Raw genomic sequence first — 18,854 nt, 5'->3', positions numbered from 1 at the left:
GAGAGATCTTGAAGGACAAAACTGAGGGTCCCAGCAACCTAGACCCCTGGCTTCCCACAGCACTCCGAGCCTCTGACAATACAACCAAACCACCACCACAAACCATATGAATAATTAAAATATATTTTCAGTGAATCATTACATTTAATAATTTGAAGAACTAAATACTCAAAAAAAATTGATCCTTCAGTGAACTGGCTTTCTGGGAATAAATAAGAGAGTCCTAACTGAGCAAGAGTCTTTTATGTTAAATCTATTTTTTAGATTTCTAGATCTTATTCTATGGAATTTGGACTCCGCATCACTACAGGAAATACTGTAAACAGTAGACTGAATGAAAGAGAAGAATTTGGTTCTGTGATTTCTTAACAAACCCTAATAAACACACCAATGATTTCATTATCATCTGGATCTTATTATCAAAAAAAGCTTCTAAGACTCCAAAGAATCCCCACAGCTCATTTCCCCTACTTCTTCATTTAGGTACATAATTTTAAATCCATACAGAAAATAAATGACTATTCACAAGGGCTGACCACAATTACCATCTAGATATGGGCGACTCATGAAAACAATGAGTTGGGTAGGTTCTGCTAATCCAAGTATGGGGGAAAACAGAGACGCAGTTATACATTTTACCTTGGGAAAATGAACCATGTAAGTTTTTGCTTTCCTAAGTGAAATATAATTCTTTACTCTTTTCTCAGAGATTTTATTTGCCAAATCTTTAATCTCATTTGATACTCTACCCTGAGCACTGACTTTCACCTCACTGAGTAGCCAAATGGACTAATATGCTCATATAACAGATGTGTGCACCCCTCATTTTATAAGGCAGAGAGAACTTTAGGTTCTCAAGTTCCAGGCTCTCAAATTCCTGATTCTTCTCTGCATTGTATTACAATGTTAATTTATATTTAGCCTAAAAATCGCTGTGCAATGCAGGACCTCTGCCTCACTTTGTAAAAGCAAATTTCCTTCATCTTGTATTTCTATAGTCTATTCTCTTTCACAAAATTATTCTGAATTTCTTGTTTCTAAAGTTTATCCTGTTCATTTCTAAATGCTAAAAATGTTAGATGCTTTTAAAGGGCTATGTTAGCTTTCCAATTAAATGATATTAAAAAATTATAGAGTATAGTCATTTATATATAAATTACTCAAATAATCCATCACAATATTATTTGTAAACACCCAACAGCAAGTATTGCACAGGAAGGACCAATTTTCACTTGGTTATACAGGATTTACCAAGGGACCCATGTTGCTTCACTGTTCTAAAATGAAAATTATAAGATTTTTATCTTATAAAAGAAATACACTGCAGTTTGGTAAACTATTACCCATAAGGTATGAAAGATAATATGTTCCAACCAAAAAGTAAATCAAGCACTGACTTCATTAGAAATGTTAAAACTAAACAAAAACTACAACAGAATTTTTTTTTTTCAAAATACCTCACTCTGTTTTCTTTTCTTCGTGAAAATATATCTAATAAATGTCTCTTGAAGGACTTCTTGTTTAACAAGGAAATGCCAGAGTCGTTTGACTGGGAGTGCAGAAGAATCCCGGGATCTATTAGAAAAAATTAACATATCTTCTTTTACTCTGTAGAAAAGATGCTTCGTATTTACAGAAACTTTAAAAAAAAAAAAAAAAAACCTCCACTATCTATTGCAAATAAGTTCTATCGCTAAGTTCAACAAAATTTCATAATTTATTTCTCTTAATTTTTAGTTATTTTATTTATTTTATTTTTTTTAAGATTTTATTTATTTACTTGATAGGTAGAGATCACAAGTAGGCAGGGAAGCAGGCAGAGAGAGAGAGGAGGAAGCAGGCTCCCTGCTGAGCAGAGAGCCCACTGTGGGGCTCCATCCCAGGACTCTGGGATCATGACCTGAGCCGAAGGTAGAGGATTTAACCCACTGAACCACCCAGGTGCCCCAATTTTTAGTTCTTTTGAAAATTTTCCCTTCATCTAGCAATTAATTCCCTAATTACAGTTTCTCTGAATGAACAGGTTGAGCTGAGAGTCTTAAGAAGTTCTTATTATTCTCTTTTTAAATTATACTGTAGGGTTGGTTCTGTCGGTTACATAAATCCCCAATAAATATAAAGTCACAGATTTCATTTTTAATAGCCCAACTAAAAAGGCTTGCTCTTTCAAGCTTATCAGCAATACTCTTAATTATGGGACAGGTGCCTCACAAAAAGCATGCTGCTTCTCCAAAGGACAGGCAGGAGGGCAGGTAGAATTTCAAAACATCAGTAAAAAACCTTAATGTATTTACTGTTAAATTACTGCCAAAATGTCAGTAGCACCTTGTTTGCATATGGGGACTATTATTCCAAAATAATTCCATAAAAGTTCTTAAAATAATGGCAAAAATATAATAGATGGGTTTTTTTCTGATTATAAAAGCAGGAAGTCTATTGAATTCACAGGTAATGCTGTGAAAAATATTTCTATCCAGACTTCTAATGTTTTCCTTATCATATACTGCTAGAAAGAGAACTGCAATTTCAGAGTTATGAATTTTTTTTTATTAAAGATTTTATTTATTTATTTGACAGAGAGAAATCACAAGTAGGCAGAGAGGCAGGCAGAGAGAGAGAGAGAAGCAGGCTCCCTGCTGAGCAGAGAGCCCGATGCGGACTCGATCCCAGGACCCTGAGATCATGACCTGAGCTGAAGGCAGCGGCTTAACCCACTGAGCCACCCAGGCGCCCCTGAATGTTTTTATATAAACATAATATGGGTACATTTTGCCAAACTATCTTCTGGGCAAGTTAAACCAGGCTACATTCTCATGAGTATTATGACAGAACCCTTACTTGAATGGAGTATTTTCCGGCTCTAGCATTGCTTTATTTCGAAGAACAGCTGGTCCGGCTCCCACTGAAAGATCAGTTGGGTATGTGTTGATATAGTTAGGGGGTGGACCTTCAAACTGATCCATTTTCTCTTGCAAGATCTGTTCCCAGTTCTCCAAGTTTTTAATCACAGCAATACCTAATGGTGATGTCACAGGCAACTCTAAAGGACAATAGAAAATGTCATCTTATTTTGATTAAAAAAAAATTGGTGACTGTCATCCACATATTTTAAAAATCTGAATTTTTAGAGCCAACACCTCTGAAAACACAAATAAACCTGAAAATATTAATCTTATACCATTTGAGCTCTTAGTGCTTTTAACAAAACAGAAGGCCCATTCTCTAAAATGAACTGAGAAAATGTGTAGCTTCTCTAGTCTGATTTCTTGCTTTTTCTTTCAATCCTATGGGTAAACAGTGGTTCTTGCTATGAATTAAAATCATAGACTGGGGTCTAAGAAACACAAGACCTCATAAAATCTTTAATTTTTAGTACCTAATGCTCTTTTACATAGATTTTCATGAAGAGAAACCTGATGCTACTTTATTATATTTAAGAACATTAATTACTTACCAGAGAATTCCAACCCAGCAATGGGAAAGAAATTCTTGACATTGTGAAGTACTAGCTTAACCATTGTCAAATGCAGAAGAGCCCAGCTGTTCAAAGAAAACAAACAAAGTCTCCTTCAATGAAAATAACATCGAGAAGCACAGTAATGATTCCTGTCAATTGTTTAACCCAATCTCTAACGCAGAAAAAAAAAAGCTGTTTTTTTTTTCTGACAACTTGAACCTTTGTAGTCTCCAGAAAATAGAAAATACGTAACAATGTATCACACTTAAAATATCTGAAACTTACCTAATGGAAAAAGATTTACCACACAGTCACATGGAATCTAAGAGCCTATCAAAGAATATATATTAAGTTCTAAAAGCACATAAACAAATTATGTATTTTTCTCACTAAAAATGTTTGTTTCCACTCTATATGGAAGCTATTCTTTAAAACTAGATGTTAAAGAAATACTCTATTGACGAGAAATTTACCTCAAAGGTACAGAATTACTAACCTGAAAATACTAGTCAGTTCTTATATAAATTCATGATAATATTACTTAAAATTACTAACATCAGCATTTTTTTATTAAAAAAAGAGTGAACCCTTTTTTACCTATAAGAATTTGGATCTTGGTGCTCTTGTATTTGTGTATCTGAGAAAAAAGCATCATCTTCTTCTTCATCACTATGAATGCTTTCATCAGAATCATATATAACACCGCTATCAGACAAAGGGAGAAACGGCTGCAAGAAAAGGTAAAGTTATTTTTAAATATATAGTTGGGTTGTTTTTCTCCTAACTTAATATTGAATATTTTAAGTGCTCTCTAAGCAAATATTTCCTTTCACAAGTGATACTAGACCTAAAGAGGTCAAGAAAACTAGGCAAAACTCTCAGATTCCATAAAATAACTGAAAGCTAGCTACAACCGAAATACTTCTACAGTGCGTCTGGGTGGCTCAGTGGGTTAAAGCCTCTGCCTTCAGCTCGGGTCATGACCTCAGGGTCCTGGGATCAAGCCCTGAACTGGGCTCTCTGCTCAGCAGGGAATCTGCTTCCTCCTCTCTCTCCACCTGCCTCTCTACTTGTAATCTGTCAAATAAATAAATAAAATCTTTAAAAAAAAAAGAAAGAAATACTTCTACAGCATTAATTATAATAGCCAGGTTATGCAAGCAACCTCAATGTCACTGATAGAGGAATATATAAAGAAGATATGCACACACAGAAATATTACTCAGACATGAAAAAGAATGAGATCTTGCCAGTTGTGACAACATGGATGACCTGTAGGACATTATGCTAAGTGAAATTAATCAGAGAAAATAAGTACCACATGATTCACTTATATATAGAATTTAAAAAACAAACTGGGGTGCTGGGTGGCTCAGTTAAGTGGCTGACTTGGGCTCAGGTCATGATCTCAGGGTCCTCTGCTTGAGCCCCACTCAGCAGGCAGTCTGCTTCTCCCTCTGCCCCTCCCTCTGCTCATGTGCACTCTCTTTCTCTCACTAAAATAAATAAAATAAATTTTAAAAAATAAATAAATAAAAATAAAAAACATGAAAAACAGAAACAGAATCATACAGAGAAAAAAACTGGTGGTTGCCAGAGGGGTGGGAGATGGACAAAATAGGTGAGGGGGTAAAGAGATACAAACTTCCAGTTATAAAATAAATAATTCACAGGGATGAAAAGTGCAGCATAAGGGAAAATAGTCAATAATACTGTAAAAATGTGTATGGTGACAGCTGATGACTACACTTACTGTGGTGAGCACAACACAGTGTGTACAATTGCTGAATCACTGTGTTGCATATCTAAAACTAGTATAACATCCTATGTCAACTACACTTCAATAAAAAATAAGATGCATGTCACAGAAATATTAAAAATGAAGTGTTTTTCTTAAGTATCAACATAACTAGTTAGAAAGGTCTAAAGAAACATAAATACCAAAGGAGAAACTTTCATCAACTTTTTCAACTTTATGAAAACTGTCAGAGAGCTATAGTGAAGGAAATCTAATTCTAAATTCTAAAAGCTATATATGGAGACTGAGACATGTAAAACTATAATTCCTTAAAAAAAAACTATAATTCTTTACAAATAAATTTATAGGTTTTAAGTTAATTGTAATAAAAATCTCCCTGGGGACGGGGGCACCTGGGTGGTTCATTTGGTTAAGCATCTGCCTTCGGCTCAGGTCATGATCCCAGGGTCCTGGGATCAAGTCCCGCATGGGGCTCCTTGCTCAGTGGGAAGATTGCTTATCCCTCTGCCCCTCCCCCGACTTGTGCTTGCTCTATTTTTATTTAAAAAATAAAAAATAAAAAAAATCCACCCACCTCCTCTTGCTCTAATTTCATGGTGACTAAAAGAACTACTGATAATGAGATGAAGGGAACCTAGATGGCAGATACAAGTACTCCAGTCACTAGAAAACCATGACGCTGATTACATATTAATAAATCTGACTTCTGTTTTAGACCTAAATCCCATGTAATTTTCATGTGTTTCATCCATATCAAGTATTTGATCATCATCAAGTATATCTGATCATCTCTGAATGACTATTCAGTTTCTGGACTTGAGAAATTAAATATCCAAACTGTAGTTGTTCAGGGCACCTGGCTGGCTCAGTCAGTTAAGCATCTGCCTTTGGCTCAGGTCATGATCCTGGGGTCCTGTGATCGAGTTTTAGGCTCTGCACTCAGTGGCAAGTCTGCTACTCCCTCTCCTTCTGCCCCTCTCCCCCCACTCATGCTCTCTTGATGGCTCTGCTCTCTCTCAAATAAAAAAATCTTCGAAAAAATAGAAATAAAAAGCAGTTATTCAAACCACAAGCTGCCTTGTCATTCCTATGTGGTGCTTACATAAGAATTAATAAACACATACAAAGCTTGTGCTCCTCACACCCCTTACCTTTGCAACAAAATAATCCCACATACTAAGTTCAGGAGGAATAAATTTTTCTTTGTAAGATGGTCTCTCTGCAGGCACCGGTGGAGGGGTAGCATCTTTAACAGGTCTTCCGGGGACAAGCATTCGCATGTTAAATCTCCTACGGTGTTTATCAATGTCTTCAGAAGGAACAGGAGGTGCTGAATAAAGATAGAAGAGGAAAAATACCCGGCATTTATTTTCCCATTATTAATTCAAAGAGTTAATGTTAACTTTTCAGCCTACTCTTGCAATGTTTTAATTTAGACTAAATGACTTCTATCTGTGCTTCTAAACTTTCCTAGTTACTGCATCTGTTTTCCAGTCATCACGGCAGAGAAGCAGAGGAGGGCAGAGCATCGAAGGATATCTTGCCATGAACAGCCTGTGCACTGCACAGAATAGGAACTAAAGTATCTGTATGTACAATGCATCAAATAAATGGCATATTCATTAATGCTGGAGAGATTATTTCTGGCTATGCTGTTCAAGAAAAATTCACTGAAGATGCAGGGTGTAAAGCACGTCTTTAAAAAAGAAGGCAGAAGCTCAATGTGAAAAGAGGAACAACAGCAGAAACCAGTGACTAAAGGTTTGGATGAATGAGGATAACAGAGAGAATAAACTAGAGTAAGCACTGTGAAGAAAGTTATTTAAAATGGGGCCAGGAGAACACTGAGGAAGTGGGGTTTATGCATGTCCTGCCCCTAGCTCTCATAACTGCAGCTGGACTCCACTAAAAGTCAAGGCATCTGCTGCATTTAGAATGGACATAAATGGACTTTTCACCTAGCAGTAGTCCTAGCAGCTAATCACCTACGTGTTAGGGTAACATAGCTTTACCAGCACCAATCGCATCTCCTTCAAAACAACTTCCCTCTTTCCTCCTTAAAAACCGTAGCCCCCTTGTCCTCCAGAACATGCTTTCAATTTCGGTCAACTCTGTGTCTCCCAGACTGCAATTCCAAAGAACACAAATAAATGCACACATTTTATTTTGCAGCTTGCAATTCTGTCTTTTTTACCTGGTCGACAAGAAGTAAACTATTTTTGCCCGACAGGCAGTGGGGAGGGTAATAACTAGAACAGTCCAGAGTTAGGATAGGCCACGGCTGCGGGTATGAAGCTGGGAGCTTATTCTATGGGCGATCCTCACTAACGCTTCCTGAGCTAGTCAGAGGGTGAGGCACGGTTTGCTCCGTCAACCAGAGAGAAGATGGAGGATGATCACCTCAGGAGGGCGAACTAGTACGGTGGGTGGTCAAGACTGAGAATCGTTAGATAAAAGGAACACATAAAGCAAACACCTAATTGTACAGGGGAAGGCTAGAAAGTAGAAGTCAACCCACTCCTCTCTTAAAAACTCATTACAGGAAATTATAATTCTAAAATATTTTATTTAAGGGCACCTCGGTGGCTCAGTGGGTTGAGCCTCTGCCTTCAGCTCAGGTCATGATCTCAGGGTCCTGGGATCGAGCCCCGCATCGGGCTCTCTACTCAGCAGGGAGCGTGCTCCCCCCGCCCCCCTGCCTGCCTCTCTGCCTACTTGTGATCTTTCTCTCTGTCAAATAAATAAATAAAATTTTAAAAAATATATTTTATTTATTTGAGAGAGAGAGAACACACAAGTAGTGGGGAGGGGCAGAGGGAGAATCAGAGTCCTCCTTGAGGAGTGGGGTGTCTGGCTTCTTTTACTTCATGTATTTTCGAGCTTCCTGCTGGCTGTAGCATGTATGAGTGCTTTGCTCCTTTTTAATGGCTGAGTAACACTCCATTTCTGTATATACCACACTGGGTATATCCACTCATTCTGATTGTAACCCACAACTATCTTTCAAGTGGACTTCTGCAATAGCCCCCCTCTTTTATTCTTGTTGTATAGTTTATTCTCCATACAACAGCCAGAGTAGGCTCTGTGAAAACTTAAATCAGATTAAGTCACTCCTGCCAGTAATTTCCTATCTTTCTTTAAAACAACAATTGAAGTCTTTACCATCATCCACGAAATCCTAAATGACCTCACCCCCAGCTTGTTGTCGTACCCTGTCTCTGTCCAAACTCCCCCAGCTCAAGACAGCCACTCTGGCTTACTCTGCAGTTCCTAGAAAAGGCCAAACTCATTCATTCCTCCCTTAACCACCTGCCTGAGAGGCTCTGGCCCCTGATACCTGTCTGGCATGATCCCGGACTTCCCCAGAACTCTGCTCAGTCATCAGAAACGTGTTTTATGACCACTCCAGACTGTTCTTACATGCCTTACTTCATCACCTGCTACCTACTCTGCTGTATTTTTATCAAAGTTCTTATCATAACTGAAATATTATTTATTTGTTAATTTTTTTACTGTGAATTTCCTTCCACTAGATGTAAGCTCCAAGAATGTAAGGGATTTGTCTGTGTTATTCACCCCAAAGCCTAGAACACTGCTTAGTATGCAGTAGGTTTTAAGTGAATGCACATAATGTGCACTCAGAGGTTTTAAGCATTAATTCATTCGATGAATGAATTACCATGAAAAAATAATAGAAAATTCAGGAAGAGAAAGAAGTGATTTAAGGGGAAAACTTTCAAATTCAAGGTAGACTATAACAAGGTAGGAACTAGATTAAGAAGAGTCACCCTCATAAAAATAGTGGGACTGAAAGCAATGAAAGTGGGTAAGATCTCCTTCCATACTTTGACTTACAGACTTACATTTAATTCAACATTGGGCAGGGGCACCTGGGTGGCTCAGCTGGTTAAGCATCTGACTTTTAGTTTTGGCTCAGGTCATGATCTGAAGGTTCATGAAATCGAGCCCTGTGTCAGGCTCCATGCTCAGCATGGGGTCTGCTCAAGATTCTCTGCCCCCCCCTTCCCCTGCCCCACCCCTCCCCTTGCTTGGGCACACACACTCTCTCAAACAAAAGAATAAATAAATAAATATATATATTTTTAAAAATAATATTCAACCTTGGGCAGTAAGGACACAGATTAGAACCGTGCCCTTTAAACTCTGTGCCACTGATTCCTCATCTGTAACAGGACAATTTCTAGGGATAAATTGAGATGTTTTAGCACCAAGACGGAAACCTTTCCCATGGCATCAGTCTATACCTCACCATATCCTACCATCTTAAAAAGGGGAATGAAAAATACATTGTAGTACGTTAGAGAAGAAAAAAAGACAGAAAATGGAACCTTAAAAACCATATGCATGACTGGAAAAGCTATCTTACGCATGACCATGAACCTAATCTGAAGCAATTGCTGGTATAGTCCATAAAAATTATGAGGATTTATTTAAATCTTCCTTAAAAACTACCCTTTCCCTTTCCATTCCTTAACAGTCTCCTCACTTACCTTTACTTGTCCTCTATTTCTTATCTACCTCAAATGTGTCCTGGTTTATCAAAAAATGAAGCTGCATTTTTTATTCAAATATTGAGTTTAGTTGTTTACTATCCTAACCAGAGTGATTATAATTTAAACATCATTAAAAAAAAATGGGGGGGGGGATTTAAACATCACTTATTTTCAAAATAAAAATTCTTAAAACATTAAAAAATAATTTACTTTAACACTGGAAATTATTTACATTTATATATATTATTTGTGTCAAATTTATCTTACCTGAAATATTTTCTGATTGCCTTTGAGGTTTCACAACAAGTTTCACACCCCCTCCAAAAACAGCAGCCCACATTCGATTATTTAATGGGTGGGCTGCAAGTCGAAACAGTTCATTGGAAGAATTTGTAGCTAGAGCATGTATCAATAAACTTAAGTAAACAGCAACAACAGCTTCACACAACAAAATGTTCAGTTTTGGCTGATCTTCATCTTGAGCTGAACTCAAGAGATTAATGAGTGAGCTCACACCTGTTAGGGTATATAATAAGAAGTATATCAGCAGAAAGCTCCAGAAGAAAAAAATCCAAATTTGTAACTTAACCAAAATTATGTATCTATATTACATAATATTTATCATATCCATAAACTGAGCAACAAAATAAATGATAGAAATGGATTATAGCCTATGGAATGATAGAAGACCCATTAAGTTTATATTAATAAATGAGTGAATAAATAAAAAGGAGAGAAAGCAAAGCTCTTCCTTATAGTACAATTTCAACTAAAAGTGAAAGGAATGATATAAAATCAGAAAAAAGTCACCATCCTGTTATCCCCACAGTAATATCTGATTCAGGCAAGAATCATCACTGGATGCTAAAATTAGTGGGTAAAAGTATAATATTCTACGCAGTCTAAAACTATCTCTTCAAAAGAAACTTATTAATTGCAAAGAATAAAGAGTAGCTTAACGAGTGAGAAATCTGGCAAAAACTACCTTAACAAGTGGTCAAAGTTAACAGCACCAGTAATGGAACCAGTCGACATCACGTGCCTCTTGCTATCCTGCACTAAGGGCACATATCTCTTTTTTGTGCTATCCTTGCTAAAAATACATAACCTGAGTCTTATATTAAAAAAGTCCAGGAAAACCCAAATTGAGGGACATTCTAAAACATAACTGGTTAGTACTCTTCAAAATTGTCAATCATGAAAGACAAAAAAAAAAAAAAAGAATGAAGAACTAGTCGGTATCAGAGGAGACTCGAGACATTACAAATAAATGTTACAGGGAAGACATGAGTGGGACAACTGGGGAAAATTTCTGAAAGATCTATGGTTTAGAATAACAACATTGTATCAATGTGAAGAAGTTGAATTTAAAAGCTGTGCTATGGTTATGTAAGAGAATGTCTGTTTTTAGGAAAGATACATTGATATATTTAGATGTAAAAGGGTATCATGTCTGCAACTTACTCTTAAATACTTCAGAAAAAATACATATGTACACACAGTGAGAGAGAGGGATGAATGGTAAACAAGGTACAGCAAAATACTAACATTTGGAGAATCTGGGTGAAAGCTATACAAAAATTAAAATGAAGACAATGTTTGCAGAAACTTATGCATAAGTGGATATTAAATACACAATTTGTCACTTATTTCTACCGTCACTCTTCACAACAATCAGTTATAAAGCAAGTAGAGTAAAAACTAAATGACACTATGGAGTATTATGCCTCCATCAGAAAGGATGAATACCCAACTTTTGTAGCAACATGGACGGGACTGGAAGAGATTATGCTGAGTGAAATAAGTCAAGCAGAGAGAGTCAATTATCATATGGTTTCACTTATTTGTGGAGCATAACAAATAGCATGGAGGACAAGGGGCGTTAGAGAGGAGAGGGGAATTTGGGTAAATTGGGAGGGGAGGTGAACCATGAGAGACTATGGACTCTGAAAAACAATCTGAGGGGTTTGAAGTGGCGGGGGGGGGGGGAGGTTGGGGTACCAGGTGGTGGGTATTATAGAGGGCACGGCTTGCATGGAGCACTGGGTGTGGTGAAAAAATAATGAATACTGTTTTTCTGAAAATAAATAAATTGGAAAAAAAAAAACAAACTAAATGACAGAGCAGACCAGGAAAAGGTTTGAAGAAAGTGGAGAAGGTGTGAATTAACTGATGTGGAGAATGAGAAGGAGAGCTAACCAGAGAAGAGAAGGACTGACAGACAGCATGAAAGAAGTGCCACGTAACGGCCACTCTTATCCCCACATACAAATTTACACTGGAGAATAACTGTAGTCCTTCTGGCACATCTGTGAAAATATCTCTGTGACATTGCTCCCTAATTTAGGATTTCTAAGGATAAGGAAGAGGATGTGCTCACCCTTAGGAAAGATGTTAAACCTTGCTTTTTTATGCTGGTCAACACAGCTGGGTTTTGAAGCCTTAACTTTCTGAGTCTTCAGACAACATTACAGTACTTAAGAATTCCTAATCCATGGCAGAAAACATCATCAAAAACAAACAAATAAAAAACCATTCTCCAAATCCACAAAGAACAACAATCAGGAAACCAGTTAATAACTTTTTAAATGGAATTACCAAATAGTAGATTTAAAAAAACAAAAACAAACAAACAAACAAGAACACTTAAACTCTCACCAGGCCATTGAGCTGGAGAAGAATTTGGTGTTGCATGTTCTTCAATACTTTCTGTCCTCAGCCTTCGGCGATCACTTAAAAGAAGTCCCTGATAAGCCATTCCTGTAAACTGGTTTCCTTCTGTTTGACTGCTGATACAAATAAGGTTCAGTAATTTAGCATTCTACCAGAGGTAAAAAAGCAACTGCACTTTATATATAGTTCTCTTAAATGATTATAATGACATTTAGTCTTTTTTTTTCATGTTTTAAGTTTTTATTTAAATTCTAGTTAGTTGAGGGGCACCGGGCTGGCTCAGCTGGTAGAACATCAATTCTTGATCTCAGTGTCATGAGTTCAAGACCCAGATATTGGATATAGAGGTTACTTTAAGAGGTAAAAAAAGAAGAAGAAGAAGAAAAGAAAAATTCTAAACAGTTAATATACGTTGTAATATTGGTTTGAGGAATATGACCTTCAGTCTTTTTAAAATCTTTTTTAGATGTCACTTAATAATTGAAAATCTTTTCTAAATTCACCCATTTTTATTTAAAAAGAAAAAAGGAATCTGAGAGGAAAAAGACTACAGTTGGTACTAGACTCTATTAGGAAGTTTCAGGGTACTACTTTCTTGCATTTCTTAGTTCAGCAAAGTTGTGCGAGCTTAACCTTGAATTAAAATATGAACTAAAATATGGAGAATCATACCTTAGAAGTATCTAATCCTAAAGCCAAATGTGCCTCAATATTTGTTTACCTCATCTTTGTGGAGCTGGGGAAAATATAAAAGCAAAAAGTAAAGCTAACTCCTTTAAGAGTCAATCATAGCCTAAGGATGAGAAAATATATATTTTAAAAATATTTATTTGAATTCTCTTTTGGTGTCATTTTAACCAGTGACTGATATCAAACAAGTTGTTTTTGATCATTAAGATGATCATAGTCAATTAAATAAAACTCTTTTTTCCTTATTTACAGGTCCAAGTCTTTGTAGTTACTTAGAGGGGTCCTCGTTAGACTAAAAGCTGAGTACAGGCCATTTTAAGGGAGTAATACCTTTTGCAATACCAAGTCTTCTCACAAAAAGCTGCTAAATTTACAAGAAAAAAAAACAGACTTTTGTTTAATATAAACTTAATGTGATTCTATTTATATTACAAACTTTTCATTTAATATAATTCATTCAATCTCTTACTACTTACATTTCCCTCATCATTAAAATGCACAGTATATACTGATAAAGGTAATATGACCTTTAGGAAAATTTAACCATTACTCTCATTAATATCACTTCCAAAGACTTTTATATTATATGCAAGTGGGTAAGTAAAACTGATTTTAATTAATTCTATGTAAGAAATGTACTTTTTGAGTTTTTTAAAAAGTGTTTCCTCTTTCAACTGAAAACCAATTAAACAAATTCAATTCTAAAAGAAATGGTTCTTGGGACGCCTGGGTGGCGCAGTTGGTTGGACGACTGCCTTCAGCTCAGGGCGTGATCCTGGAGTCCCGGGATCGAGTCCCACATCGGGCTCCCAGCTCCATGGGGAGTCTGCTTCGCTCTCTGACCTTCTCCTCGCTCGTGCTCTCTCTCACTGTCTCTCTCTCTCTCAAATAAATTTTTAAAAAAATAAATAAATAAACAAATAAAATAAAAGAAATGGTTCTTAAGGAAAAAAAATTAGAAAACTTTTTATAAATTATTTTGAAGAGAAAAAATTCTTTTAAAATAAAAAAAGACAGTGATGATGATAATTGCTGTTTACTATTTGTAATTTTTTATATGCTTCTGTTGTTACTAGGTGTCAGCTGAATTTTTTTTTTAAGATTTTATTTATTTGACAGACAGAGATCACAAGCAGGCAGAGAGGCAGGCAGAGGAGGAGGGGGAAGCAGGCTCCCTGCTGAGCAGAGAGCCTGATGTGGGGCTTGATCCCAGGACCCTGAGATCGCGACCTGAGCTGAAGGCAGAGGCTTAACCCACTGAGCCACCCAGGCACCCAGGTGACAGCTAAATTAAACAATGTTATTTTATTTCTCATTCTCTCTCACCTATTAGAGTATACATGGCAGTCATATTTTGTTTTTTTAACTACCTATTTATTTGTCAGAGAGAGAGAGCGCGCGCGCACAAGCAGGCAGACGGAGAAGGAGGCTCTTCACAGAGCAGGGAGCCCGACATGGGACTCAATCCCAGGACCCTGAGATCATGACCCAAGCCCAAGGCAGACACTCAACTGACTGAGCCACCCAGGCATCCCCATGCCAGTCATATTTGAGGATTTTTCCATCCCTAGGAAATAGAACTTTGATATAACTCTAGCACAGTTGAATGCTTTTGCTGTATTAATAACTTAGCATGATTTTTTTTTTTTACCTGTAGCTATGACTGTCACATAATGCCTGGTAAATTGATGCAGAAAGTGATGCTGCTAGTGAATGAAGTGTGTGCACCTGAAACCAAACAGCCACAATTACGTTTCATACGGACATTTCTATTTAACAGTAAATATCTTACCTATTAGAGAATACCCAGCAAACTAGCAATATTATAAATAAGACTAATTCCTAGACTATTAACTCTACTTTCAACCTTCTAAAATAACACTCACCCAACTAAATATGCATGCCCACAACAAAGCTAACTGATTCAGACACATCTTTATCAAATATTTACTCACTGTGAGCCTGAGGAAAGTGCCAATATTCATCTATTACTGGGACTGCTCTACCTGGTAATGGTTAGCTTAAAGATTAATATTCCAAAAAAGCAGAACCAAAATACTACACAATTTTCTGAGCTTTTACTTAAACTGCCTTATAAAATTGCCCTTGCTGAAAATAAATACTTGATCTTATCAATAAGATTGAATTAAATGTTTAGATATATCAATCACTGTGTGAAATGGCTGATTTTTCAGAGAGCAAGTAGTTTACTCAGTACTTATGACTAGTGCATACTCTTAGAATTTTAGATTTAGAAAGTTTAAAAATTATCTGTATAAAAACTACATCCTAAAAAATAAACATACTGAATCAACATTTTCAGACTCATAAAGTCTTAAATTTTATGGGACCTTAGAAATAGTTTCATCCTCTTTGAAAGCCTTATCCAAATTTCTAGGAGATGGAAATGTTTACTTGGAATTTATATGCATTTAATGCCTTTTTGAAGTGTCCATATTCACTTAACGAATAATTTAAGTAATCTCTGCTAAAACACTAATACAGATTAATTCACGCTATGGATTAGAAGTCTCTAATAGGCTGATGTAACCAAAAAAATGGGGGTCCTTCAGAAGAATGCACTACCAGAGGTCAAACGTGCCTTTTAAACAAGAGAAGTAAAAACCAAAAATGTTGGGGACCGCAAAATGACATCAGCCACTGGAACTAGAAAAGTGTAGGACCAATACACACAGGGTAGCACAGAGGTAGTCTGATCAGTTCCAAATCCTCCCAAGCTTCCTAGTGTTTTCTTCGAATCTACCTGTTCTTGAGTTTTCAGCACAGGTATGGGGTTTCATTTGGGGGTAGTAAGTCTGTCAAACCCGTTTGCCCCTAATACAGCAGAGCCTCCAACACACATAATCGTCAGGGAAATAGTAGCAAGGATAGTTTCTCTGGGATATTTCTGATGAGTCATGGTTCTGCCAAAGATATTCCCTGAATTTGTATTCTCATAATATCCTGGCATACAGTCATTAACATTTCTAAATTAATGGTTCATTTAAGGAAAATGGAAGATTTAAAGGAATATTAAGAGGCAAGAATATGGTCTAGAAAACTTTATAATCAAAAAGTATTTGCCTGTCTCAAATTACTTTTCCATAAAGTCTTCCATTGCCCAGGATTGGGGAAGGAGAAGATAAGAAGCACTTTAAGAAAATTCCTCCAAGTTCAAAACAGAAGACGAGTTTAACATATTTACCTTCTCAGTGTATACAGTATCAACCGATCATAAACTTTACATTACCTTCACATCTCCAACACTGGGATGAGGTGGTGTTTTCATCTGAACAATAGTGTAAAGTATATCGTGGATGTGATTATTTAGGTATAATACAGGGTTAGCTATGACTGTTTTTGTCGAAGCAATACTTGCTGATAGCAGAGGTAGGGTGGTGGGCAACGGAAGTGGAGATTGGAGTTGCTTCACTGTGGTCTCCTGTGGGTTACAGTGGATTATTTTTTTCAGAGCAGTTAAAATGGAGAAAAAAAATCAGTGAGTAGTTACATGATAAAAATATTGGTGATGAACAACTGAATAAAAGCTGTATGTATGTATTCACTCATTCTACAAAAATTTATTGAGCACCCAACCTGTACCAGTTGCTCTCGTGAGATGCAGAAGATAGAGTAGGAGACAGCTGTGCTCTCAGCTGTTACACCTACTCATAATCACTAAAGCTCTGATCTCCACAGACCCATGCAGAGCAGAAACATCCTCCTCCTACGAACCAAGGGGCTAGACATATTAGGCTAACTGATATAAAGAGTCATTAAAATCATTAAAATAACCAAGATTGAAAACAAGCGTGAAGTTCATACCTGCTGTGATTCTTGTAGCAAGAATTTGAGTTCCATCCTTACCGAGGCCAGACCACCACCCTGGGCCCCGTGAAGGCTACAGTAACTAAGAAACACTCTCAGGAGATCTTGGTTTTTCTGTAACCACAACTTTCGTCTTTCTGCATGTTCCCGTTTTGCCTGCAATCTCCGTCTTTCTATTTGGTGGCGCTCATAGGAACCTATATCTGGTTTGTCCATCATCTCTTCCTGGTCCAGAAGATCGCTCTCTACCTTGGGATGTGTTTTCCTGGCATATTCTTTAATAACTGATTCATGGTTACATATCTCATGCAAGGCAGCGATTTCCTTTTCAAGCCAGTTATAGAGCTGAAATCTGAGTTTTCCACCATCTACTTCATAACCTGTAGCCAGTGTTCTTAGCTCAGTCATAAGGATCTTTAAACAAGCTCTGAATTTTAATTGCTCAGCAATCACGTCGACTTCAGTATCACCTTCCACACAGTCCTCTTCCTGAGGAGTCAGTAATACGTTAGGGTCTGAGGCTTTCTGATCTTGTCTGTCTGTCTCCCTGGCATCTGCACTTTTCATTATTAAACCAGCAGCATCTTCTTCCTCTTCTTCTAAGGCACTGTCATGCTCTTCACCCCAATCAAGATTAAGAGGCTCCTCATCCACTTTTACTATTGGCTGGCTCCAGTCAAACTGTGATGAAGTTACACCAGACCAGTCAATGCCAGAACGTCCACTGTCATCGCTCATAGTCTTTGATTCTGAAGGTTCACCATCTGTCTTTTTAGAAATGAAGTCAGGCTGACCTTTTTTCGAAGGTAAGTCAGACATTTTGGTAACTTTTGGAATTTTGGAAAGTACCTCCAAGGCTAGAACAGGGCATCCAACTTTAAAATGAGCATTGGCAGTGGTAAAGAATAGTTTCCTTTCTATAAGGTTAATTTTATCAACGAAGTTTTTTTCAGTTTTGAGACCTAAGGTTGCCAAAGTTCCTTCAGGGGAGGCAAGGTTTCTTCGAATAAGCAAAGGATGCGTTCGAAGGTAGTTGTAGAAACTAAACACCACTGGGTTACAAGATTTGATGATAACTACAGAAGTAAAACATACAATCACAAGGTATTATGCTAATTTGTACTTAAATTATAAAAGAATAACTATGTCAGCATTTCCTCAAAGTAAAAAACAATTAAATATTATTTATATGTTTTTTAATATTGCTTCTATTTTTTAAATGGAAAGAAAACACCCCCGAAAAATATGTTTAGTTGGTTCCCTAAAAAGGGAGGGAAGAATAGGAATGGAGAGATCAGATTCCAATAGCAATGGGAAGAAGCTAGATCCCTCTGAAAATACCGTGGTTTTATGTATTTTATTTCAAAGCCATGTCAGTATTTTATATAATTTTCTTTTTAAAGATTTTATTTATTTATTTGACAGGCAGAGACCACAAGTAGACAGAAGCAGGCAGAGAGAGAGAGGAGGAAGCAGGTTCCCTGCTGAGCAAAGAGCCCAATGCGGGGCTCGATCCCAGGACTCTGGGATCATGACCTGAGCAGAAGCAGAGGCTTTAACCCACTGAGCCACCCAGGTGCCCCAATATTTTATATAATTTTAATAGAAAAATTAAATTTGAAAAAATCACAAAAAAGCATCAGCAAAATTAAATAAGTGATTCTGTATGTCAAGCTTGTTGTATAACCACACAAAGACGTACTATAAAGTGACTTTAGAATAAGTAATCTGGCTGCACATCCTTACTGGGATATACCATAAAAACAAAAATCACAGCTTAACCTGTTCTCAGTAATCATGTTGCTACAAAAAAATTTTGCATCATTATTCTGAACCTATCATATACATATAAAATAACAAATATGTGAGGAGAGGAGTCAAGATGTCAGAGAAGTAGCAGGCTGAGACTACATAAGGCAGCAGATCAGCTAGA

The 18,854-nt window shown here is 36.9% G+C and overlaps 1 protein-coding gene across 5 annotated transcripts in view; it reads right to left on the bottom strand.

Annotated features, from left to right (window-relative positions):
* The window catches only part of DMXL2 (Dmx like 2), a 158,682-nt gene that overhangs the window by 10,144 nt on the left and 129,684 nt on the right, over positions 1-18,854 (bottom strand). For 3 of the 5 annotated variants that reach the window (XM_044230925.1, XM_044230927.1, XM_044230929.1), the window contains exons 24-33: positions 16,919-17,997; positions 16,344-16,535; positions 14,745-14,821; positions 12,389-12,519; positions 9,998-10,246; positions 6,368-6,546; positions 4,055-4,185; positions 3,455-3,540; positions 2,839-3,040; positions 1,458-1,575 (exon numbers count right to left, since the gene is read on the bottom strand). In XM_044230925.1, coding sequence (XP_044086860.1) covers positions 1,458-1,575; positions 2,839-3,040; positions 3,455-3,540; positions 4,055-4,185; positions 6,368-6,546; positions 9,998-10,246; positions 12,389-12,519; positions 14,745-14,821; positions 16,344-16,535; positions 16,919-17,997 — 2,444 coding nt within the window. The remainder of the gene's footprint in view (positions 1-1,457; positions 1,576-2,838; positions 3,041-3,454; positions 3,541-4,054; positions 4,186-6,367; positions 6,547-9,997; positions 10,247-12,388; positions 12,520-14,744; positions 14,822-16,343; positions 16,536-16,918; positions 17,998-18,854) is intronic. The other 2 variants (XM_044230926.1, XM_044230928.1) reach the window with 1 other exon arrangement.

The sequence above is a fragment of the Neovison vison genome, chromosome 13, assembly GCF_020171115.1.
Source record: "Neovison vison isolate M4711 chromosome 13, ASM_NN_V1, whole genome shotgun sequence".
Lineage (NCBI taxonomy): Eukaryota > Metazoa > Chordata > Mammalia > Carnivora > Mustelidae > Neogale > Neogale vison.
Note: the sequence above shows the minus strand (reverse complement) of the source record. Positions and strands in the feature narration are given on the sequence as shown.